The 25,256-nt window shown below is 38.4% G+C and overlaps 1 protein-coding gene across 1 annotated transcript in view; it reads left to right on the plus strand.

The window, feature by feature from the left end:
• Positions 1-20,827, plus strand: part of ADAMTS5 (ADAM metallopeptidase with thrombospondin type 1 motif 5) — a 41,650-nt gene extending 20,823 nt beyond the window's left edge. Inside the window, exons 3-8 of the mRNA XM_054579489.1 lie at positions 2,130-2,297; positions 10,540-10,823; positions 12,223-12,406; positions 12,769-12,944; positions 14,798-14,973; positions 19,833-20,827. Of these exons, the coding sequence (XP_054435464.1) occupies positions 2,130-2,297; positions 10,540-10,823; positions 12,223-12,406; positions 12,769-12,944; positions 14,798-14,973; positions 19,833-20,400 (1,556 nt within the window). The 3' untranslated portion in view covers positions 20,401-20,827. The remainder of the gene's footprint in view (positions 1-2,129; positions 2,298-10,539; positions 10,824-12,222; positions 12,407-12,768; positions 12,945-14,797; positions 14,974-19,832) is intronic.
• Positions 20,828-25,256: the final 4,429 nt, after the last annotated feature.

A 25,256-nucleotide genomic window follows, 5' to 3' on the forward strand; every position in this document is an offset into this window, starting at 1 on the left:
ATTTTAATAGATTGCTTTGCTTATATAGTTGAGAGCTTTTAATTATACACCTTACCTTTCTATGAAAGAAAAAAATGGAGGTAGTCTCTCAGGCCCCTCAAAGTGAATTTGGTATTTGCCACATGGCCTGCATCTTAAATCAGAAATCAAAAATCTACCCTCCAAATAAAGTGACAGTCCCTTAATGCAATAATAAAAATGCATATGGAAGTGCTATTTATTTATATAAATTTGGAGGAAAAAAGGCTCTTACTCTATTAAGTAGACATGACTATCCTATAAAATAGAATGCAAAAATTACACTTTTTAAAAATATCAAACCTGGATTCAAATAACTATCATGTTGCAGAGGTCACCTCAGGCCACTTTCCCTCTCTTCTATGCCAGGGGAAAAAAATCAAGTGTGAAATTTCCCCACAAATCCCAATGCCTCTGATAGAGATTCTACCTTGGAAACCTTCAAGCAGCACAGAGTGCATTCTCAGCCCGTGTTTTAGGTACTAAGTAACTTTGAGCCATTTAAAATAGGACATGAATGAAAGGTTCTGTTTTTCTGTGAACTGCAGGTTCACTGTAAAATTCAACATGCCCTCCCAAAACTGGACGAACCCTTCTAATCTTCTCTTGCATGTTATTTGGGGTGCACTTTGCAGACTGTGATGCACTTTCACGCTACTTACCAAATACGTAAAAACGTGACTGCTGAGGGGAGGTTTCCCCAGAGAAAAGTTGCTGGCCTGGTGAATGCTGTTGAAGTAAGTAACTGCCGAAGCAGCATTAAAATGTTAAACCTCAGAAGGTCACCAAACCCTAGCCACTTAATTTCAGCCACAACAGCAACCAGCTGCTTGGTGGACAACTTTGTTATGAGGTGTTGGTGATTTAACAAGTTGGCCAAAAGTAGTTGGAATGCAGTGTGAAAGATTTCATCTCTGCTGGGTTTTTAGTGGTGCTCACTGGACTTTTTTGGTGGAATGACCCAAGTCCTTGCCTTTGGCATTCAGAAACCCACAGAAAACGTGGTAATCATTTTTCTATAGGATTTTCTATATTTTTGGATAATGGTTTATGTATGATTTTATAAACTTTTTCAAAAATGCTAGCAGGATATCTGTTTTCCACTTTTCAGAGTTTCTACTCTACTGTCCCAGATTTATTTTTAACAGCATTTTAGATTTATTGGACAATATTGTTTTATCCTGAGACTATTTAAAAATTAAGCTTGTATAAAAAAAAGCCAATTTGGCTGAATTACAAGAACGTGGTTATGAACTCGGTGATATAGTATCTACCTCGCAAAACGAAGGTGGCAGTGACTGCGAGCCCGGAGAACGTGGTTGAGAGGCATAAGCACAAAAACCAACCCTGAGTGGTTTGGGACGCCTACCCTCCCAATATTTTTTTTCTCTTCAAGCTCTAACCTTTCATGATGGACATTGGTATTTTAAGCATTTCCTAAATGTAAATGAAAGTATGCCATTTATTTGTGAGACAAGTAAATGTTCCCAACTCACTAAATAATAACAGGAAATGAAAGGGTGAAACAGGCTTCCATTTGCATGGAACCAAAAGGTTACTAATTTCACTTCTCATTCTTCCTCACCCCACCCCTGGTCATCTCTTATATATCTACCTATTTACTTGCCTAAGAAAATAAAAGTCATCTACTAAGTGTTTACAACTTGCAGAAAACAGAGTAAAGTACAGAGGATTCAACAGTCAATGGGGGGAAAAGGTCTCTGATCTCATGGGGATTATGGTTGATCAGAGAAGGTGGAAAATTAGACAAATAATCACAGTAATATGTAGTGAGGGCTATGACATAATCGCATAGTTGCCTTGCAAATTCTTGACTGTAAATAACACTGCCTTCCTCCATATCATTGAGCATGTGTGATCCAGATGGATTATGGGAACATCCACTCCTTAGTGTAATTTTTCAGATTTCCTCTAAGTGCTTCTAACCACATGCAGCTTTAATTTCCCCGGGGGTCCAGTCTCTGCGTGAGAAGGCAGTAAAAATGAACTCATGTACAATTGAGGGGGAAATCAAGTGCTAGTATAATTGTCACAGAGAAGTAGAAATGTGAACTCACTCTGATTTCTACTTCCTGTATTCTCTCCCTTAGGACATCTGCTTGGCCTCTCCCATGACGATTCCAAATTCTGCGAAGAGAACTTTGGTTCCACAGAAGATAAGCGCTTGATGTCTTCCATCCTAACCAGCATTGATGCATCGAAGCCCTGGTCCAAATGCGCCTCAGCCACCATCACAGAATTCCTGGATGATGGCCACGGTATGTATTATCAAAGACAACAGAGGCTCAGAACAAAACTTGGGGTTATTATGAGTTTTATTTCATTATATCCTCGTGACATTCATCATTGCCCTCTAAGACAATGGTTGTTTAGATAGTATCAAAAAAAAAATAAAAGAAAGAAAGGAGCAGGGGATATGTCTGTTGGTGTGCAATGCCAACGTCCTTGGTGGCATTATAGCAATGATATTTTTGCTTTTGAATTGTAAAGTTCAAAAGAGAAGCAATGTGGGAGACCACACAGAAGGCTTAGCGAGTGCCCTGAAATCCTGGCTTTTATTTCTTCTTTCACCACTAGCTTCCTGTGAGAATGCTGGCAGACATCTTGTATCCCTGCTATTAATATGACTCGCACAATTATTTGTTACATGCCTATTATAGGGGTGTGGTTAAGATGTGGGTGACAATCCTGTCAGATTCTTTTTATGGTAACAGAAAACCAGGGAAGGAAGCTCTTTAGATTTGCATTCACTGGAAGAATTTGGTTTCATCCTGACAGCAGGTTCTCCTGAAAGTAGAGTAAAAACTGAAGACCAGAAATAGAAATCAATCTGAGCGGTGGGGAAGTGCTTTGAGAACTTCAAAAGAAAATCTTTGGCTTTCTCATTTAGATATAGTTCAAGAACAGAGCATACTTTATTAAATTCTGTAATTCTAGGATTAGTGAATTATATTAAAATATTAAGAAAGTCTCCGTTTTAAGAAATAAAAATTTCTAGCCCATAAGCAATCTTTGAAACCAGTAGTTAGAAATTTCCTAGCACTCCTTATGGTTTAAAAATACAAGAAACACTGGAGAATAGACTCAGAGTTGAAAAAGATCTTCAGAGACCACTTAGTTCCTTCAAGGTTCTCATTCCACAGAAATGGGCATATTCTCATCTCGTTTCTTTTTACTTCTCTTAAAGTTTGTGTCTTTGTAAAACTGGTGATTGAATTGAATATGACAGAAAATCTTGAGCATAATAATTGTCCCTAAATTTAACTCATGATGTATGATTCAAAGTTGGGTAAAGAGAATCTGTGATAACTGTTTTTCCCTAGTACCACAAAATTTAGGGCTTCATCATGTCAAAACGACTGAAAATGTAATTCATCTCAGACAAAAAGAAATTCAGCCACATAGTTCTTTGGTATCTTGCAGGCAAAATCTGTTCAGTAGCTCACTTTTTGCTCCATTAGTGGCAATGCTTTTTCCACCTGAGACTTTTAAAATTTCCTATTCCTAAATATAATCCATGCCCAGCTTACTTTAAAATTTTCCTCAATACAAAATCATGTTCTTTGTTAATTGAAAAGACACCTCAATATCTTAGATTTAGAAACAACACCAAGAATCAATGAACAAGGCCTTTCCTTTAGACTACTAGTAAAGTGGTAGCTTTCTGTTTAGCTCAGTTTACAATGTTGATTAAATGATAAATTCCCAAAAGCAATGTTTACTTAATTATCTGCCAGTCTATATGATCAATTTGATCAAGTCAATATCTAATGAAGTACCTCTTGGATGGAACCTTACTCTCCACTCTTAATATTGCTTTGCTGGGTTTTTTCCTCAGGCTTTCTGAAAATGAAATCACATTAATATTTTATTTCAGCATCACACGTTACACATTCCAAAAGGTTGAGTTAAACTTTGAATCACTAAATGAATGGATTTCGTTGCTAAGGCAGCAAATACTTATGGCTAAAAGGGGACCAAACTGTCTTCCTGTTCAAGTATTAGGTCAGTTAATTACAACGCTGTGCAGATTTTGTTTCGTATTGCCATAATTTTGGAATGATTCATTTATTTCATATTTGTGGAATCCATGATCTTACTTTCTGTGCAGTATATATGCTTCGTATTGCCTTTATTTTTTAACATTATATCTGTATTTAAAAGAGCCCATGCTCAGATTTGTTAAATTTTTGCAACAAATTTCCATATTTTACATATCTCTCTGAGTTTATTCCAAAGGAGTGCATGGTCTATAACAACCAATAACATACTTTTAGTAGAAATAGATCTAACTCACTTGCAGTGATAAAATCTTATCTGAATTTCTCATGTGTATATTAAATAAATAAATTCAATTACCTAAATTCTTTGAACAACAAATTCTCTTAGTTGATGTATTAATTCATTTCATCAAACCTAGACTCTCACTTTTGAATATATTGGTTAGGCAGTCTTGTGTTTTAACAACAACAACAAAATACCTTCATCAGTAGCATAGAATGAATGACATAATTTTAGAATAAGGAAAACCAAAGAAAGGTCCTATGATACAATGGGAAGGCTCAATTATGTTCATTTAAAAATAGCATGCACAGCAGAGCTCTTTGTAGTGCTATCGTTTAATGTGAATTCAAGTAATATAATAACTTTTAAATTACAACCAGAAAAACTGACTTAAGTGACAGTGTGGCAGTAGGAACTAGTAAATGCAATGTCCAGATGTTGAGGTTCTGACGTTTTCACTCCAGAGCTTTGGAAAGAACCAAGAAGAAAGTCAAAGTCCTAAACAACGGCAAAGCAGGAAAAAGAAGGAAAAAAAAGCTACATGCATCTTTGTCAGAAAGCTGAACGAAATCCTGAAAACATAGCATAACACCCTTTCACTTTACTCACAAGGAACCACTCAGGCTTCCATCCAGAGCCCACTTATTCATATTTAGCAGAAATAATCTACTTTTTCTTTTTTGTTCTAATTTTCTAGGCCACCAACAATTTTAAGAAATTATATAATCATGGTAGGGGTGGGGTGCACTTCAGACAAGTAAACTGGGGGCAAGAAATTACATCATTTGACAATAAGAGGGAAACCAGAAAAGCTATAAGATTAACCTTAAAACATTCAATGCTTAGAGGTCTGGCACCATTTTCCAAAAGGTCAAAGACCCAATCCCACCAGCGTGATCCATGAAGGTACCTCTGTATTTCAGAATGATCCAAAAATTAATACGTGGATAACAGAGATTTTCTTTTATTTAGGAAGATTAAATCATGACAACAATATAAAGGCAGCCAAGAAATTGCTGTTTTTAAACAGATACCCTCATAAAATTTATCCAATTGGTAGATGTTAACTAAAGAATTCATTATCTGGAAACATCTATTTTTGGACAAATCTATTTATGGGTGAAAAATAGTTCATCCATCTCCCTCCCACCTCCAGCAATGCTGGAGAAATAGCGTCTTAGAGTATAATTAAACTCAAATCATTTGATTTGTTTTTAAAATTATTAGCCATAAGTAGGTGGACATTTATAGCACTCAACCACTGCCAAATTTAAATTCATTAATACTGAGTGTTCCCTGATTTAGTTCCAACAAGAAATATGTAGCAATTAGGTTATGGTTGAAAAGTTAGTGGGCACACATTAAAATAACTGTGCCTGCAGATTTGTGATTCAGAAAAAGAGAAGCCATGTCTCATGGGGACCCCCAGCCCCTGCCAGCCTGGCCAAGATACTTGCAGACATTCTGCAGTGTTTATACAAGTTAGTTCCAGGCAAAGCTGGCCAGGAGTATGATCCTCAAAAATAAAGAGAATCATTGGCGGAGAAATTGTGCAGAGAAAGCAAGTTATTGAATTTCCTTTGTTAAACGCTCAATAACCTTGAAGAAAAAAATGATAATTGTGCCCCTGCTGCAGCCCAAAGTTGCAGTACCAGGTGATGAGAAGGCTATCACCTAGGTAAGTAGAGTTCAAGTACACCCATGACACAGGCAGCTAAGGAAAATCTACACACAGCTTTGAAAAATTAACTTGGAGCATATTTAAAGGTCTCAGTGTGTAGCCACTTACTGAATGCAGAACCTTGGAGATAACATGGTATTAGAAAATCAATTCTCGAAATCCTGAATAAGTAGAGACTATAGGGCTAGTAATATGATCTTAACATTCAGTTTATTTTCATCTTGCTCAAAATGTATTGGCATAAAGTTATTTATAACATCCTTATTATATATTTAATATCTAGTGCATCTGCACTAATAGCCTATAAATTATTTAAAATTTTAGGGTTTTTTTAAAAATTTAAGTATAGTTGGTATACAATATGATGGTATTTTAAGGTATAAAAGATAATTATTTGGCATTCACATGCCTTAATATGTGATCACCCCACTAAATCTAGTAGACTTAACATTCAGTTTTTAAGGTAGTCCTCATCAATTCAAAGCCCATTATGCTAGTATCTTGATTTTCACCATAAATGTGTTCTTTACTAGACTCTGCAAATAAATATATATCTTAAGTCCGTGGTGACTTACATGGTTAAAAAGCTAGGCTTCATCCTTTTACATGCAGAACTTTTCATCTAATTTCACTGGCATTGCATCTGCTAAAGAGTGTTTCCAAAGCTTCTAACAGTTTCACAAACAGGCCTTTGAATTACTGTTGGTCAGCAACAATTGTCTGTGCTTCCTCGGTGCCCTCAGTAGTTCATCTGTCACTGGGCATCGTTTCTTTTTTAATGTCAAACATTTAAATAAAGACTAAAAGAAGAGTGGCAGGGCCAGGGAGATGATGGTAGGAAGTAAAGGTGGGGGCCAGGGTAGGGGAGTGGGGTGGCAGATAGCAGCGTTGTTAGACTCCTTTGAATGAGTTTCACTAGGAATATTAATTGATTTCTCCTAAGCCGTGGATATTGGGGCCAACGCTTAATTTCACACCTCTATAATGGAAAGGGAAACAGAATAACTACAGTGTCGGGAAGGTAAAATGAAAAGAATAAAGAGCAACCAAGCTTCATTAATTTCCATTAATCATTAATATGAAAGAGGAACAGTAGCGGAAGTCAGATATATCTTTTTTAAAAAGCCGAATATTTTTTCTGTTGCACTTCTTGGAGGCCTGGCATGCCCCCCGGCATTCCTAGTGCCCCCTGAGGCGGGGGCAGACCGTTCTTTCATTAATTGTCCGTCCCAAATCACTGCACTTTACTTTTTAATTTTTACCTTACTTGTGGCATTTAACTTAACACGGGCAGTACAAACAAATGTACAATATGCACACATTTCTATCGTCTTTCTTTTAGAGGCTATCCATTTATATACACCAAATGTTAAAGCCAAAGGAAGGGAGAAAGGAGGGAGGGCGAGAAAGGAGAGAGAAAGGAACAAGCAATTTGGCTCTTTGTGGAGCACAGCAAACAGACAAATGTTGGCAGCAAAGCCCAGACAGGATTTCAGATGAGGGTGAATTAAAAAAACACATGAAGTAGATGTAAAGAAGTAGCTGAGAATAAAAATAAAACAGAGCAAAAAAAGTCAGCAGTAGACTGAATGCTTTTAGAGGTCGATGTGAATAGTACTAAAAGATTGATCAATTTCCTCTTTCACCCCTCTCCAAAAATGTACAGTTTTTAAAAATTTTTAAAAATCTATATCCAATCTACTATTACTGAGATTTTTAAATATTTTCTACTGCAAGATTCAGAATAAGGCTTTTTATTGATTTTTTTTTTATTGCTCCATGGCACAAGTCTGCCATTTGGTAGAGACGCCTGTACCTATTTTATAGCAAAAGGACATAATCGGGACATAAATAGGATATAATTTCATATAGATGAAATTGACAGAGTGTATATTTCAGAGTAAAAAAGAAACTAAGGCAGCAACAAATCTTACTGTTGAGAACATTGGAGTGATATATTAATGGCAATTCTGAAATGAATCATTTTAAGCAAGGAAAGGTCATCTCCAGGTGACCTCTCTGGGAGAGCCATGCAGCTGAGATAGGAACTTTTAGTAGCAAGGCAAATGTGTTATTCATTTTTAAAACTCATACTTTAGTATTAAGTTTCATACAGAGATGCCACCTCTTAAACTCGCCTTTTCATAAGCTGATTCCAAATCGTTTGCATTATCCGTTCCTTTTCACTCCTCATCCGCTAGTGAGGGAGAAAGGATGTCAGTGACTACATGTCCATAAATAGGTGGTGAGTTATTGTGGCTGGAGGTGTACCAGGTAGACCCATGCCACGTGCACCCACACACAGAAAGACTTCTTAGCTAATAGTAAGCCACCCAGTCTTATGGTCTGTGCTTTTTAGTGAAGTGAAAAAAGTTTTTTAAAACAGTACTTTTGAAGACTTGGAAAGCATTCTTGCTGTCTCGGAGATTCGATGACAGTCTTCTGACACCAGCAATCTGCTGAGCGTGCCCTGGTGTATTTTACACAATGCTCTTTTTCATGTAGGGAGATAACACTTTCCCTGGAGTCTGCAGCGCCCAGTCTTACCCTGTCTTCTAAACAAAGCTGACGGAGGTTTTACTATCATTCTTTCCTATTGACTTGACATCGATGTTTTTCTTTTAACTTGATGTTTTTCTCCCAAAGTTCTCTTTGGCCGGGCTCTTATTTTTAATGCTTTTTCTGGCTTGCCTTAAGAAGCTTTACCTCTTCAAACGTTCTGGCTCAGAAGTTAAATAGGAACTTTGCTCTTTATTCATTTTCATATAATGCCTCCATCACAGATTGACAAACTCTAACGTATTAACTTTGAAGAATGTTGAATGTAGTACTTGTAAAAACATTTGCCGTATATTTAAAATGTGCTGAATAGTTCATTTCTTGGTGGAAAGTAGGATTTAAATATGATTTTCTTTTGTTGAATAAAAAGAATAACAAATACATTTAAATGGTGGTTAAATGTGCTGGGCATTGTTTTGTATTTTTCTGGTGGCCTCTTATATCTTCCTTAGATAATTTTACCTTTACAATATCACAGTGAAAGGAGAAACATCTCACAGAGCTTGGAAAATTAGGGAGAGGTTAACTAACTTGGCCAAGAACACTGAACCCTTTAGTGTTTTGCCAGAATTAGACACTAGACTGGGTGTTTCTACGATCAGGCATGACACCCACCATTTAAAGGATCCCTGCACATGCTTGCTCTTCAGCAATAAAACAAAAAATCCATCCCCGTGCTAAGCAGAGGTAAAGATGGTAAATGATGAGCAGGGTGGGCTCTGAGCATAAAACTCTAATTGCTACATGACCTTAGATAAGTGATCCATCTTTATGTGCCTCAGTTTCTTTCAATGTAAAATAAAGGAACAATAGAATCTGCTTGGCAGAGTTCTCATGAGGATTAAATAAACTCATACATTTAAATAACTGAGAATAGTCTAAGTGTGTAAGAAATAGTTGTTGTTTTTAGTACTCTTAATAATCAGCAGGTAAATCTTAAAATCAAGGAAATACGGAGCATGTTGGGCACTGTGCACGCTCCCCTGTGAAGGGAGAAAATGAAGGATACTAACTCGCTGGGCAGGTTTTCTTTGGGAAGCTTTTTGCAGGGAGGTGAGGCACGTCTTGGCTTCTGAAATTGCATCATTTATGTGAAGTGCAGGCTATCATTGATCCCCAGCTCACTGTATACTCCCCATATTTCTCAGCAATGAGGACACCAGCTAGTTGGGCACAGTCACACTCCAAACACCCAACTGATACTAATTACATTAAAAAGCTGACACAAAGGGGAGAAAAAGGAGGAGGAGAGTAAAAAGATGGGTCTCAGCCCAAATCATCAAAGATCCTCTTCTCCCACTCCTCCTTTATTCTATGACTCTTGAAAGCTCTCTATTACGATTCCTATCACTCTGGCAAAAAATATTTAGTCTATTTCTTTCACTTTATTAGGAGACCTTGAGGGTAGGATTTGGGTAACTTTTTTGTTTCCCCAACATCGAGTATGTTTGCTAGCACATTGTAGGCACTAACCAAATGTGTGGGCATTACACCGACTATCATTGTTTTCAGTGAGTGCAAGAGTGAATGAGGGTGAGTGGGAAGTGGAAAATGAGGTAAAAATAGAGCACCAAGGACAAACAGTTTCTCAGTGTTGTAAATGCTTATATATTGTTATGTCCATTACTTTACTTCCTCTAAGTCTGTCCCAATTTCTTTTAGTCCCTCAGCACAATGTCTGTTTTCACAACTAATTATTACCGAATTCTTTCCTTCAGTCATACCACTGCCATCATTACAGATACCCCAGGCTAATACGTTAACTCTCCGAAAGTCTTGGCGGCTCGGGCGAGCTCACAGAGGCGCTCCGCCTCACCCCTCCCCGGCCCCGGAAGCCCCTCTCCGGGGCATCGCACTGCAGATCTGCGGGCGCATCATGCTTCAGCGCCTGCTGGAGTGCTTCATTTTCAGATCCATGATTTTAGTGGTTTGCAAGCTAAACATGGAACAGTCGTCAATCTTGGCTCTTCTTTCAGGTAACTGTTTGCTAGACCTGCCTCGCAAGCAGATCCTGGGCCCTGAGGAACTCCCAGGACAGACCTACGATGCCACCCAGCAGTGCAACCTGACCTTCGGACCCGAGTACTCCGTGTGTCCTGGCATGGACGTCTGTGCCCGCCTGTGGTGCGCCGTGGTGCGCCAGGGCCAGATGGTGTGCCTGACCAAGAAGCTGCCAGCCGTGGAGGGGACGCCATGTGGGAAAGGGAGGATTTGCCTGCAGGGGAAGTGCGTGGACAAAACCAAGAAAAAATACTATTCAGTAAGTGATTTTCCTGCCTGGAGACCCGAGATCTGAAGTACATACCACATGGAACACAAGGAGACGGTCACCAGAAGGCTTTGCTTCCTAGTTCAAATATTTTTTTCCTGAGAGATCTATTTACTGTTTCCTCCTTTAACCACAGGAGCCATTTCTAGTCATCAAAACACTGAGGAAATGCAGACCGTAGGAACTCTTCCCAGATTCTATCTACTTGAGACCCCACATAGGGCCCACTTTTTGGAAGTTTTCTTTCAAGCTTGTCTTACCAAAGTTATCAGAATACATTGTTTGAATTCATTAAGGAAACAGCAGTAGAGTCGACACATGGTTCTCATATATGCTCGGAGGGCTCCAAAATGGTCATGTTTCTCCCCCTAGCAAGTCAGTCTAACCCTAGGAGCTAAGGAACTTAACGCCTGCCCCAGGGAAACATCTCCACCCTCCTCATACACTCCACGTCCCTGTCTGCAGCTGCCGTCTTACTTTTAAAGTCCCAAACAAAGCTTCTGTTTAGTTTTACTCACAAGATTTTCAAAGTCCTTAGAAAGGTATTGCCATATGCATATTGCCTGTATCTTCAAAGGCTGTTACCTTCTCAGATACCCTGACACAGGCAGCCCACGAATGTTCTTCACACATTACCTTGGCAAAGCAGTTCATAATATTCTCGCTCTTGGAGTCTCAGCTGCCTGCTGCAATGTTTGCAGAGTAATAGGCCTGGGGTGTCAAAAACAGGGCTCTTCGTTTCCTCTGGAGTGTGTGCGTGTGGTGTGGGTGCACCTCAATATCTGTCACGTTTTCTCTCTAGCGGCTGAGGCTCTAATCTAATTAGAAATTAAACCAACCCCAGGTCAAATTTGTGTATGCATGTGGTAGCAGGGCTCTCACAGGATGTGTGAGACAGGATGGGTGATGTCAACAAAGGCACTGCAGAACTTTCAGGCTCAAGTGGGACAAATGACACAAGTACAATGAACTAATGCCTGGTGTCATGCAAAACCTTCAGCATCATACATTTTGTTAAAGGTGCAAGATCAGAGTGGACACAAAGTTAGCCAGGGTTTGGTGGTGGTTAACAGAAATGTGCACTATCAGAAAGCCTAAGTTAAAATGGCCCAGAGAAACCAGGAGGCAATTCTGGCAGTGTACTGAGTACTTAAGAGTGAAGCATTCAGAACCTCTAGTGCAGGGGAGAGGGGAAGCAGAAAAGGTCAATTGCTTAGAATCAGAAACACATTGTAATTCCAGAATATGCAATACTTCTGACCAGGCTAAATTCACTGAAAATTTTACTCTGCAATGAAGTTTCCATTGTCTTTGATTTGATTTCCAAATGTACATTTTGTGTGCTTTCCTCCTTTCTGAGTTAAAATTGTCCTCTATTTTTCCATTTCAGACATCAAGCCACGGCAACTGGGGGTCCTGGGGGTCCTGGGGCCAGTGTTCTCGCTCATGTGGAGGAGGAGTACAATTTGCATATCGCCACTGCAATAACCCAGCACCCAGAAACAGTGGCCGCTACTGCACGGGAAAGAGGGCCATCTACCGTTCCTGCAGCGTTCTGCCCTGCCCCACTAATGGTACGCTGCTCCCAAGTGTCAGCAAACGCCATGCGTCACATGCACTGTCTATTTCGACTGTAATGAATAAGGCAGGTTATAGAAATAGACTACTAATCTTGTACTGCATAGTTCTGCCAGTGTGAAAATCAATAACATAGACATGAGTGATTTTTAAGTTATTATAAGCAATTGAGTACTCAGGGAGTAGGAAGGAAATAATTGATGTTTTCAACTCTGTGGATGAATAAAAATTCTTCAACACTGGTGCACAAAGACGCTCTAAAAGAAAAAACTTAGCATCTTAAAATTATTTAAATGCACAAGAATATATATAAGTTTCAGAACAGCAGACCAGTAACGTGACATGTTTGTTTTTTTAGGTAAATCTTTTCGTCATGAGCAGTGTGAGGCCAAAAATGGATATCAGTCTGATGCAAAAGGAGTCAAAACATTCGTGGAATGGGTTCCCAAATATACCGGCGTCCTCCCAGGGGACGTGTGCAAACTGACCTGCAGAGCTAAGGGCACCGCCTACTACGTGGTGTTTTCTCCAAAGGTAACTAACTGCACACGGTCTGCCCAGCCACAGTAGGCGTCCTCGGTGGAAATTACTTGGTAGAAGGAAGCCTACAGATACCAGTGTAAACAATCATTACTTTTTGGGTGGCTATATTTTGAAAGGTTTTATTTTCATCTCTATAATTTCTATATTTTCCAACTTTATACAATGAATAATTTTTTTTTTGTAAACAGAACAAGTAAATGTTTTAAAAGCTATTTTTGAGAAGTGTAACTTTGTCAAGTCAGGTGAGAGGTGACCTTAACTTCAAAATAGCCCTGCAAACAACTGGTATTTCCAAGGCACATTTGTAAAGGGGACTAAAGAGCAAGAAAGTTTTTTTTACATCATTTACTTAAGAATTTTGCTAGTGACTCATGAAGATAGATTTCAAGATCATTGACTCTGCCTTAGGCTTTTAAATGTCTTGCACCCTCAGTATAAATCAATGCCCCTCTAGTTGTACACATAATATATGCATGTAAAATGATCTCTTATTTTTCATAAAGGAACATTTTCTAAATTACTTCAGCTTTCCTTCTTACAATCAATATTACACAGCAATTTATCTAATACTGTTTATCTAATTTGCAAACAAGTGCTACATTTATTATTTATTTATGTATTTATTTTTCCAATTACAGTTGACATTCAATGTTATTTTGTATTAGTCTCAGATGTACAGCATGGTGGTTAGACAATCGTATACTTTACAAAGTGTTTCCCCTGATATTTTAGTGCCCACCTGGCACCGTACATAGTTATTACAATCTTACTGACTGTATTCCCTGTGCTGGACTTGCCGGCCCCATGACTGTTTTGTAACAACCTTCACAATGGATGCTTCCCTTAAAACCAACTCTGTAACTGGCCTTCAGTTATTTCTGACATATTGTTGAAAAATAACTTCATGTCCAACTAATGCGACTCACAAAATACTTGATCTTTTTATTGCAAAACAACACATTTCCATTTTAAAAAATAATTCAGAGGAATAAAAACAAAAACATCACCTGGAAATATAACTGTCTAGAGAGCTGTTAACCTGTTGAAATATATCCTACCTCTATACACACTCACATACACACACACACATGAAGAATTTCATATATATGCAAATACAAAATATATCTAGTTGTACATGGCATGTTATTTATATACAGTGACATGCACAAACCACAGGTAGTCCATATACATCCTGTTTTATAACCAGCTTTATAAATATATGTTAATTCTTTTTTTCAAATATATTCGCTCTCTTACGGTAAGTAGTTCTCTCTGACTTCCCCGGACCCCTTTTCCTACACGAATTTGTTTGTCTCGATTTCAGCATCTGCCAGTTTGACACAACTGGGAGTGCTTTCCAATCAATATGCTGTTTTTAATGTCAGGTTTAGATTTTCAAATACATTTCTATGCAACTATGCAACAAAGAAAGATCTCCCGTGATCTTGCACCTGCTCGTATTCTGGTCTTGGCACATGGAACAGACAACCCCACAGGCTAAGCGAAAGCATTGCTTCTCTCAATGTTATAAGGCAACACTGTGCAATGGGAACGTGTGTGGAGGAGTCGACTGGAATATCTTGGGTGTCCCCGCACATTGAGAGTTAAGCTCAAGAGAAAGTGCATAACCAAGATTGGTCCCAGGTCGTCTTCTGCCAATGTGTAAAGGATTTTTCAGTTAGATACTCCTAAAAACTATAGTTTTTAGTTCTTCATTTATTTCTCAATGTACTCTCTATTCCAATCAAACCCAAAACTCATAAATTAGAATGTGCTCTTTTACCAAAGAGACCAAGTGCCTGGGCACAAGTACTGTGCACGGCTAACGTGTTTCCCGTATTCAGGTGACCGATGGAACGGAATGCAGGCCGTACAGCAGTTCCGTCTGCGTCCGGGGGAAGTGTGTGCGAACTGGCTGCGATGGCATCATCGGCTCAAAGCTGCAATATGACAAGTGTGGAGTGTGTGGAGGAGACAACTCCAGTTGCACAAAGATTGTTGGAACCTTCAATAAAAAAAGGTAATGTGATAGGACAATTGCCCGTATGCAAACTGAACGAAGCTTTGAACTCCTGCAAAATCGATACAGGAGGACTCGTGTTACACCACAAGCTGTCCGTGAGAGGAGGGCTGGCAGGGCTCTTTCCGTGCATTTTGACTCTGAGAAGGAAAAGAGAGGAGATGAAAAAAGCTCTGGTTGCTGAGTGTGGGAACTCACGGCGCCGCTGGAAGCAGGCGGGCTGCGGCGGCCTTGAGGTCACGGTCTTGCAGTATGAAAACTGAAAAAAAAAAAAAGGCGGAGACATGCAGTGGAGCCCTGTCATGCAGGTCCATCATTCCTGAAACAGAACTTGGAAAGGATGGCTGGTTTCCACATTATGAACTTTTTTTTTTTTCTTCTTGCAAACAAATTCTCATTGGGCTGTATTTTTCTAGAGAAAACATTTCTCATTGAAAACTAAGTTAATTGCTGTAGTATAGACAACAGTCCCATTTTAACTATCCTGGTTTAAATCTCCTCTATAAAGAGTAATGTCTTTCCTGCCGCTTCTCCTGGTCCTTGGTTACACTCTTGCTTTAAACATGTAAGTTTTCAAAGTACCCATTTCTTGCATAAAACATTATGCTCTCAGCTAGGGTGGCTGAGTCAGCTAAAGAGCCTGCTGGACGCAGGACTGTTCTTCTTTACCAGATCCCTTGCGTGCTGAGTGTTATTGGTAAAGCTTACCTGTTGTCTTGATGGATGTGCTATCGGTCTTTAACTGGAGAGTCGTAGACAAACCAAATCAATGACATGGATTTATGTGAAAACTTGCATGCCATGTCAATGTAAAAATTACCTTTGACATGAAAATGTGTATGGTTGTAGAATTTATTCTGAATTAAAATATACATAGCTAAACATATGTGCTAGTGATAAAATAATTATTCATCTAATTGTGTCTGGCCATCTAGGTAAAAAAAAAAAAAAAACCCCAACCCTGCCAGTCCCATTATATCCTGAATTTTTATGTATTTCAAAGGTGCAAGGCACCTTAAAAATAACCAAGTATAACTTGTTTTACAAATGAGGGAACTGGGTCTCTGAAAATTTAGGATTTACCCAATCTTACATGGTTGGTGAATGACAGAGTGGAGGCTATAACTTAGGTCATAGGATGCACAGGTCATTTTTTAAAAAGAAAGAAAAAAGGAAGGAAGGAAGGAAGGAAGGAAGGAAGGAAGGAAGGAAGGAAGGAAGGAAGGAAGGGAGGGAGGGAGGAAGGAAGGGAGGAAGGAAGGAAAGGATGGAAGGAGGGAGGGAGATTCAGGAACCAAATGAGTAAAATTATTTTTACAAAATAATACCTATGTCCTATATGTTATATATTCTTCATACATAAACTTATAAAGTACTTTTGAAGGCTAAGTTAAGCATTTTAAGTTTTTTTGTTTTGACAACCAGTATCTGAATATTTGACATCACACAAAAAGATGAGGTTCTTGGTGTCAGCAAGCGGCATGCCACCTCGCCACTTACAGATTGATTTGACCAGCATTATATTATGTGATACAAATGGCCTGTTTCAGTACCCTGAATAAACTACCTTAGCTTACTGTGGTTTATTGAAAGGAATATTTGCAGGCAAGCTCTGGCTCGGTAATTCACCAGCCATGAGACTCTTGGTCACTTAATTTCTGTACTATCAGAATTCTTGACAGTAGAACAACAATGACACTAATTAATCTTTAACTTAAATATTGCTTTCAGAATCAAGTGAGGTGATGCATATCAAAATATTTCATCAGGTTCAAACTTCTTCAGAAATAAGACCCTACTCTTAATTCACTCTTCTCTCAATTTTCCTCATGCCAGCAAATGTGAATCCAATCCTTCCCCTGCGTAAGTCCAAAAGTTTAAAGTCATCTTTTACTCCTCATTTTCCCGCACACATTTCTCCATCAGCCTGTCCTGGCAGTCTGATTGCCAGCATATATTCAGAATGTGGTTGCCCCTTACCGCCACCAAGATCACCTCAGTCCCAATCCTGGGATCATACCCTCTTCTCTCCTGGACCAACCCAGCCGTCCTCCCAGAAGCCTCCAGGCCTCTTCTTCACAGAGCAGGGAGAGCCATCATTCATTACCTGTCAGAGACCAGGATATCCCTTGGCTCAAGAGCCCCCCGCCATCTCACTGTTTTGTAACCTCCAAGGGGCTAACAGCTCTGGCCCCTGCCCTGTTCTGTACCACCCCCTTCTCTGGCTCTGCTCCACCCACCCTGGACTTCTCGAAGCTTCTTAATCCTGCCATCCCAATGCGTGTGCACTATGTCCTCCATCTGGAACCCATTTCCCCAGTCCAGTGAATAAGCCACGCTGCTTCTGGAAGCCCTTCAGATGACTATCAAATGTTACCTTTCCAGGTGGTGGCTACCCTAACTGAAAACCTCCATCCCTGTCATTACTCTCTATCTGCTTATGCTTCTCCGTGTGTCTCCACAGCTCTTATCAATAGATATGGTCCCTTATTTCAGCCAGGGACCTGACTGCCTCCCACTGGAAGGACATCATGCTTAGTATGCAGGAGTGATTGTGTTCCCCCACGGCAGGCACCGACCTCGGTGCTGTGGACAGAGCCCTGAACCAAACAGGAGTCCCTCGTCCCGCCAGTCCTGCTCCCTAATAGTTACATGAAAACCACTGAACTTATTCACAGTAGCCAGGGAAGCTGCTCCATGTCCAGAGCTTCAGTGCTGCCCAGCACAGTGTAAAGACAATGAATGAGTACACTGATAACTGTATTTTCCTAGGCACTAAGAGATCAAGGCACTAATTCTTATACTTGTCTTGTGACCTTAGTTTGAAGTCCTGTTGCATTGCTGACAGTCCCCAGTGATTCTCATGAATATGATACAGGCTGTAAAGAATAGATTAAAAAACCAAACAAACAAAAACACCCTCTCCTACTTGATTCCATTCCCCTTCCTCCTTTATCTTCTTTACATCACCTGTTTGGTATCATTTCACTCTAAATATAACCGGAACTTATTTTCATTTAGTTATAAATGGCAGAGGTAAGGGTTATATGCATGGCACTCTGGTGGAAGGAGCACAAATTTGGAGTCAGGAAGCCTGGTTTCTAAGCCCAGCACTACCGTTAATTAGTGCTGGATTGAACTTCTTCAAATGTTTTCCCAAATCCCCATCATGTGTGCTTTTTTATGTAAGATAAGATATCATCTCCAACCTCCCTCCTAGTTTTGTTTGAAGCCATTGTAGGATTGCATATCATCTCTTGATATTAGATACTTCAAAAGAAAGTCTTGTAATGAAGTGTAATCGAAAGTGTATTACAACAGTAAGAAAAACGGAAAATAACAGGTCAAGTTGAATGGATAAGCAGCACTGCAATGCTGCATCTTCTGACTTCAACACAGTAGGAAGCTCCAACGCCTGTCTGGCAATCAGTATAGACCAGATACCCAACAGACGGGGGCTACCCCGGGGAGAAGCCTTCTCTCCAATTAAACACAAACAGGGAAAATGCTTGGGTCGGGGAAACACAGGCGGACTCTGAGTGTATGAATCAGTTGTCCCAAACCTCCAAACTTGAGTATGAATTTGAAAGTAATTAAATTTTACATACATCAGTCAAACTGCACAAGCAATTTATTTATTTCTATTTAAATAACTAGGAAAGTAAACCAAAAGGAGACTTGACTATGAAATTACTGAATAGAGGCAAATATTTTGGCAATAGATGACTACTTCTCTCTGGTATAGTCTTACTTACCTTTTCTTTCTTAGCATGTGCCACAAGCTTATGGATATTAGAGATATTTATGCCTTTGCCCATTGTCCTGAGCCCATGATGGATCTTTATTTTTTAAATATATTTTGTTGACTATGCTATTACAGTTGTCCTGATTTTCCTTCCTTTGCCCCCCTCCACCCAGCACCCCCTAGCCATCCTCCCGCCATGGTTCCAGTCCATGGGTCATGCATGTAAGTTCTTTGGCTAGAGACCTATCTTACTTGTCACTCACCAAAAAAAAGCCTCATTCAACCTATCATGATGCTTCACAGACACTAAGCATTTGGGAAAATTTGCTAAGGCATTAAAGATTCTTTTTTTTTTTTTCTTTTCATGATACTGGTAGGTGCTGGTTACCCAGTTACAGAATTTTATGTTCCATTTTGTGTCCTGCCCAGGACATCCAGAGTTCTAGTAGAAATGGAAGCAGAGCCTCTTTCTCTTGTTCACCAGACTAAGTAAGTCTGTGGCTCCCCACTTAGTCTGCATGTTTGGAACAATGTGAGGAGCTCCAGGATCACCGCTGTGTGTGCCCTGTCCTGAAAGCCAGGGATTTAACTGGTCTGCAGTCTGGGGATTAAAAATTTTTTAAGGTCCCTAGGTGATGCTGATATGCAAGCAGGTTTGAGAAACATGAATGTAAAGATTTCTATGAGGTTGAGGGCAGATCTGTGTTAGTTTGTGTTTATGTTTATCCTAGTTTGTGCCAGATGAACATTGATAGCTTTGTAAAGATGGTAGGATTTAATAAGAGTAATGTTTTGTAAGTCTTTAAATGAAGTCAATAGAAATTTTTTTAAAACAGAGGCGGGCTGCTATCATTATCCTAATTTTGAACATCATAATAAAAATGTATATAATATGCTAGTTTAACTGCAATTTTATTTTTTTAAAAAATTAATTTTTAAAATGAATTTTAAGCTCATCTCTTAAATACACTGAAACTTGGTGTTACAATCAGGTAAGACTCTTAGAAAATTTCTCATGGCTTATCCATTTATTAAGTGTTGACTTAGTTTTGTCTCTCTTTTCTCCTCTTTCTCTCTCTCCCCGCTTCTACCCCATGGACATTCCTGCTCCCAGTAAGGGTTACACTGACGTTGTGAGGATCCCCGAAGGGGCAACCCACATAAAAGTCCGACAGTTCAAAGCCAAAGACCAGACTAGATTCACCGCCTACTTAGCCTTGAAGAAGAAAAACGGTGAGTACCTTATCAATGGAAAGTACATGATCTCCACTTCGGAAACAATCATTGACATCAATGGAACAGTGATGAACTACAGTGGCTGGAGCCACAGAGATGACTTCCTGCATGGGATGGGCTATGCCGCCACAAAGGAAATTCTAATAGTGCAGGTGCTCGCAACAGATCCAACTAAAGCGCTAGATGTCCGTTACAGTTTCTTTGTTCCCAAGAAGTCCACTCAGAAAGTAAACTCTGTCACTAGCCATGGCAGCAATAAAGTCGGATCGCACACCTCACAGCTGCAGTGGGTGACAGGCCCGTGGCTTGCCTGTTCTAGGTCCTGTGACACAGGCTGGCACACTCGGACGGTGCAGTGCCAGGACGGAAACCGGAAGTTAGCCAAGGGATGTCTTCTCTCTCAGAGGCCTTCCGCATTTAAGCAATGTTTGCTAAAGAAATGTTAGCCTGTGGTTATGCTCTGAGGCAGAGATAACTGGATGATTGATCACTCCACCTAAAGCACAGAAAGTCACACTTCAGTGTCATTGTCAATATGAGTCCAATTATGGGCAGAATCTGCTCTCCGCGACCAAAAGAAGATGTGCACTATTTCATGTGACAGTGGTGACCCTGGAATATAGAAGAACTTGGGAGTTTGCAAACATCCTCTGGGGCTCTGGGAATGAAAAACACTGATGAATGTAGAATCAGGCGACATATGACAATGACAGAACAACAGTCTCCCCTTGTCACCTACCTCTTACAAAATGTCTTCAAAGACATTGTAATCATTTTCACCCACAACACACAGTAGCTTCTTTTTACTGTTTGTAAATACATTCTCCCTTGATGTGTCACTTTATATCACTTGGTTCTATTAAAAATATATATGTATGTATGTGTATATATATATATATATATGTGTGTATATATATATATATTTCTATAAAAAAAGTGTTTGACCAAAGTAGGTCTGCAGCTATTTCAACTCCTTCCAGTTTCTGGAAAGAGCTGTGGATATTTTACTGGAAATTAAGACCTTGCTGCTGTTTTAATAAGATTTAGTATACTTTCAGATAACAGGAGATAAAATTTTAGTCAAAAACCATTTTGACAGCAAGCATCTTCTGAGAAATTTTGAAAAGGATCTCAGTGTATCTAGTCATTTAAACACATACACGGGTCTATAACATTTGACAGCCTGCATTTTTTCAGGCAGCCAGCCAAATTAATGCATAATTAAGTTGTAGAATTAGTGTTTTTGTGTGTGTATGTGTGTGTGTGTGTGTTATTGGTATTCAAAAGTCTAAAAATTAGTTTCTTTGTGTTAGAATTTAAAAGGAAAAAAAACATACTTCACTGTATTTTCCATTTATGTTCTCACAATCGCTTTCCCTTTCTGTGGCTCTCTTCTGATTATCTCACGATGTGTAATGTACACACGATGTGATTCAACACTCTCAATACTGGTATACCTCTTACCAGCAAGCCTTTAAAATGTTTGTTTTCGCTTGTTTGTTTTTGTTTGTTTGTTTTGTTAAGGGGTTCTGTACGACCTACAAGGTTTTCTACTTCTTGTTGACTTATTTTAATAGAAAGATTAAAGATCACTTGATAGTTAGCCACATCTAGAAGTGATTATCATTAATGTGGTTAGTGCAAAAAAAGTAGTTATTCATAAGACTGTTTCCACACAGTACAGGCAATACTCCTTGCATTAAAAAACAATCCAAGTATATTGATACTGCACTTAAGATTTTTCCCAATTGGAAAGCATTTGGATGTACCAGTAAGTGCTTGGGTAATGATATATGATGATTTTTGAGAAGTTTGTTGCTTTTATTTCCATAACCTAAGTAGGTTGTAAGTTTCGATAGTTAAGCATAGAAAATTTTTGCAATTATATGCCTAAAAATCTCTTTTCAGACAGTAAACTGTATCCCTTCACCCCATAGTTCAGAAAATCTAAGGTGTTTTGTTTCATTGGGATTTCTTTTCCTTTGTGAAATATCACAAAGCCAATTGTTTTTATAAAATTGTATAATAATCATACCGAATGTGCCTATTGTAAAGATTTGCATATAAGAATGTTAGGGGACCATTGTTTGAGTTCCCTTAAAATCAAGAGAGTTTATTTTTATTATAAGATATTTTTAATATAAAAGAGTTATGTAATTCATCTTGCTATATCACCTTCATTTCAGTGGGCCAGGAGAATGCCTCACTGTTTTAAGTATTTTCTTAATTAATTATTTGATAAAACAAATAATTATTTTACAAAACTGATGATCTTTGGGATTTTTATAGGCTGACTTTGCTTTGGATATGGTCATTTTTTTTCTTAATAAATTATCAGGTAGCAAAATGAAGTCTATACAAGACTGGTAACCTACACTTGATGGAGGTAAATCAGATATCAGGGATGGGGACAAAGCTATTCAAATTAGGAAAAAAATTAAAATTACAACTAACTGGTTGACTATGCAGAGAGAAATACTAGAGAGACCAATGTTATTTTTTCCAATTTTCAAAATAATTTTAATCAAATAATCCAATATGACAGAGTTTTATTTTTATCTTTTGTGGCTATATTGAAGGCAATATTAAAAGATAATTAAAGAGCAAATATGATTGTCTCCTATTCTGCTTCTCTATACTTGATTCATAGATTTTTAATATGATTTATCAATGATTCATTTTCCCCCAAATAATGAAGTTTTTACTCTTTTCATTGGAGTGATCCTACAGAGCTTATAATGAATAAACCACTATTTCATGTTTTTTACAGAATTTTCCTTAGGTTTTTTTTTTTTTTGGTGTTCTTTATTTTTGTATGAGTATCAATAGATTGACTAAGGAATGTATGTCTGAGCTCCTGAGAAAAATGATATAGACTGTAAACTGAAATTCAGAGAAATCGATATAAAGAATGATAAGCAAAGGAAAAATCCTCTATGACACAATCTGATTCAGTCCAGTTTGATTTTGGACTATTCCTTTCATGTTTCCGTAGTTGTACCTTGAATAAAAAATCTAGGATTCATGATGTTAGGGGCTACCTCCTCCAAAAAGGAGTGTGTCTGAAAATGCTCAGATTAGTAAGAATCTAACCTCATAAACTAACCACTCCAGATTCAGTTTAATTAAATACAAAGAGAGCCCCGAAAAAGTAGCTTTTATTTCTTCTAGAACAGAAAAGATCAACTTATGCCCTGCTTTGTTGTTTAGGGATTTAAGGGCACTGTTGTAAATGATTCAACAAATTTGACTTACTTTGCCTTCCTGTGGAAACAGTTTTATCCCATTATACTAAGAATTAAGGGATTAATCACAGACAAAAAAAAAGTTGCAGCACTGAAAAAAGTAATTTATTGTTTTTTGCAACTGCTATGTGAATTTGTGTGATAAAATTATTTATTCTTATTTAACAAAAATATGTGCAAAATCTATATTTAAAACGTTTCACTGTTGTCCTGCTTTTTAATTTATGCTTCATGTTTGTGGATGAAGTACACTTTGTGAGTTTACATGATATATAGCACTGTTTGCTTTTGTATTTTTTTTACAGAAAGCTTTCTGTGTGAAACAGGCATATATGTATATATTCCTCATGTACCTTTATTCTGATACTGTAGTTTTCCTTTCTAAGGAAGTTTTTAACTTAATCTTTCATGACTAGTAGTGTCCATTAATCCTAATTCTTCCAAGTCACAAATAAAAAAACACTTATTCAAGCAACTAAGGTCCAAGTTCTAAACCTGGATCCATAGAAAGCCTGGCAGTCCATGGGAGCTAAGACACAGTTGAGAATCAGGTCTATGCATTTCACTGGATGCACTTGGACAAAGAGGTGTTGATGGATTATGTGAAAGTTGTACACACATAAACTCCAAGTGATATCAATTATAATAAAGCCAAATATTGTCTTTTACTGCTTTAGAAACACTCTTTAAAAATTAATATCATTTAGTCTGTAGTGTCTGTAGGATTCTATAGATGAAAGTAAACAAACGGGGTTTAAATTATTCCAATGTTAGTAATTATAACTGTTTCTATGAACACGGGATCTCCATTGATAAAGGGTGACTTTTTACTTGTACCCGTGTCTTTTATGGAGTGATAACAGGACTTGGGACAGGGAGGGACACCTCTGATCACATTAGCATGCCCCTGAGTATGATTTCACAGTCTGGTCACAGCAATAAGGCAAAGCACCCTTGGACACACAACTGACCAGATCAACCTCTGGCTCTAATGTTTCTCCCATAGGCTCCTTCCTTATCATCAAGGTCATTGTCATGGTTTCTTTGAGGACAACAGCCAGATTCAGAGAAGTCCAGGACTTGTGCTTTGACTTAGAGTTCACTGTTTGTGAAATAAGGCTGAATGTAATCATGACCAAATTTTACTAAGTAGTTTATGGCTGAATATAAAATCTCATTGGCATGATCGGTGAATATTACCACTCTTTTTATAATTAAACGAGACCATAAAAGTACCTTATATTTTTCAACATTTTGAAGCTAAAAGTGAATGAATAACCATGAGTACAGAAATGGTCATCCAGAGCAGTAACAGAACCAAGTGGAGTCAGTGTCAAGACGATCTATCAGTTAGATGGACAGAAAAGGAACTTGTATGTTTTCTCTATTATTTTTCTCATTTGGCCGAAAACTGTAGTTTTAGACTGTCTAATAGGTAGATCAACCTAACTCACTAGTTCACAGAGGGGGGAAAAAAAGTAATCTTCCTAATAGCTTCCTGCTAGCAGGAACTGCAGAAATGACTTCTCAAGTTATATCGTCATGAAACACATCAATCTATAATGCATAATGTGTTCTGGGCAATTAATATATGGAAACATATTGAAGTAAAACCCACGCATTAGTGAAGCAAAAAATGGAAATAGACATGGTGTCCAGGCCAGAAAAGCATTTTATCTGGCAAATAGCTTTCTGATGCCATGATACCATAACTCTCAAAGAAGATTTTATGGGGAAAAATAATGGAATACATTGTTAGAAGATGCTGGTTTTAAAAGAGAGTAGGAGTACATGTTAGCCAATCTGGTTAAATGCACACTTCTAATGTACTAGCACTTTATCAATGTCTGCTTGCTGTGGTCCTTGTCCTGTAGTTCCACCTGGTCCGTGTGGGATACCATAGGTCAAATGATAAAGCAAATAATGGCCCATCATCCTATAGGCACTGTTACATCAAAGTGATCCAAGTCTAACACTGTGAGAAAAGACTGTGATTTATAAATGAAACAGGGCATTCTTTTTATTTTTTATGTTCCTTTGGCACATCCAATGAACAG

Source organism: Pteronotus mesoamericanus, unplaced genomic scaffold (genome assembly GCF_021234165.1).
Source record: "Pteronotus mesoamericanus isolate MK-2021 breed Mesoamerican mustached bat unplaced genomic scaffold, CSHL_Meso_final contig_116, whole genome shotgun sequence".
In the NCBI taxonomy this organism is placed as follows: Eukaryota; Metazoa; Chordata; class Mammalia; order Chiroptera; family Mormoopidae; genus Pteronotus; species Pteronotus mesoamericanus.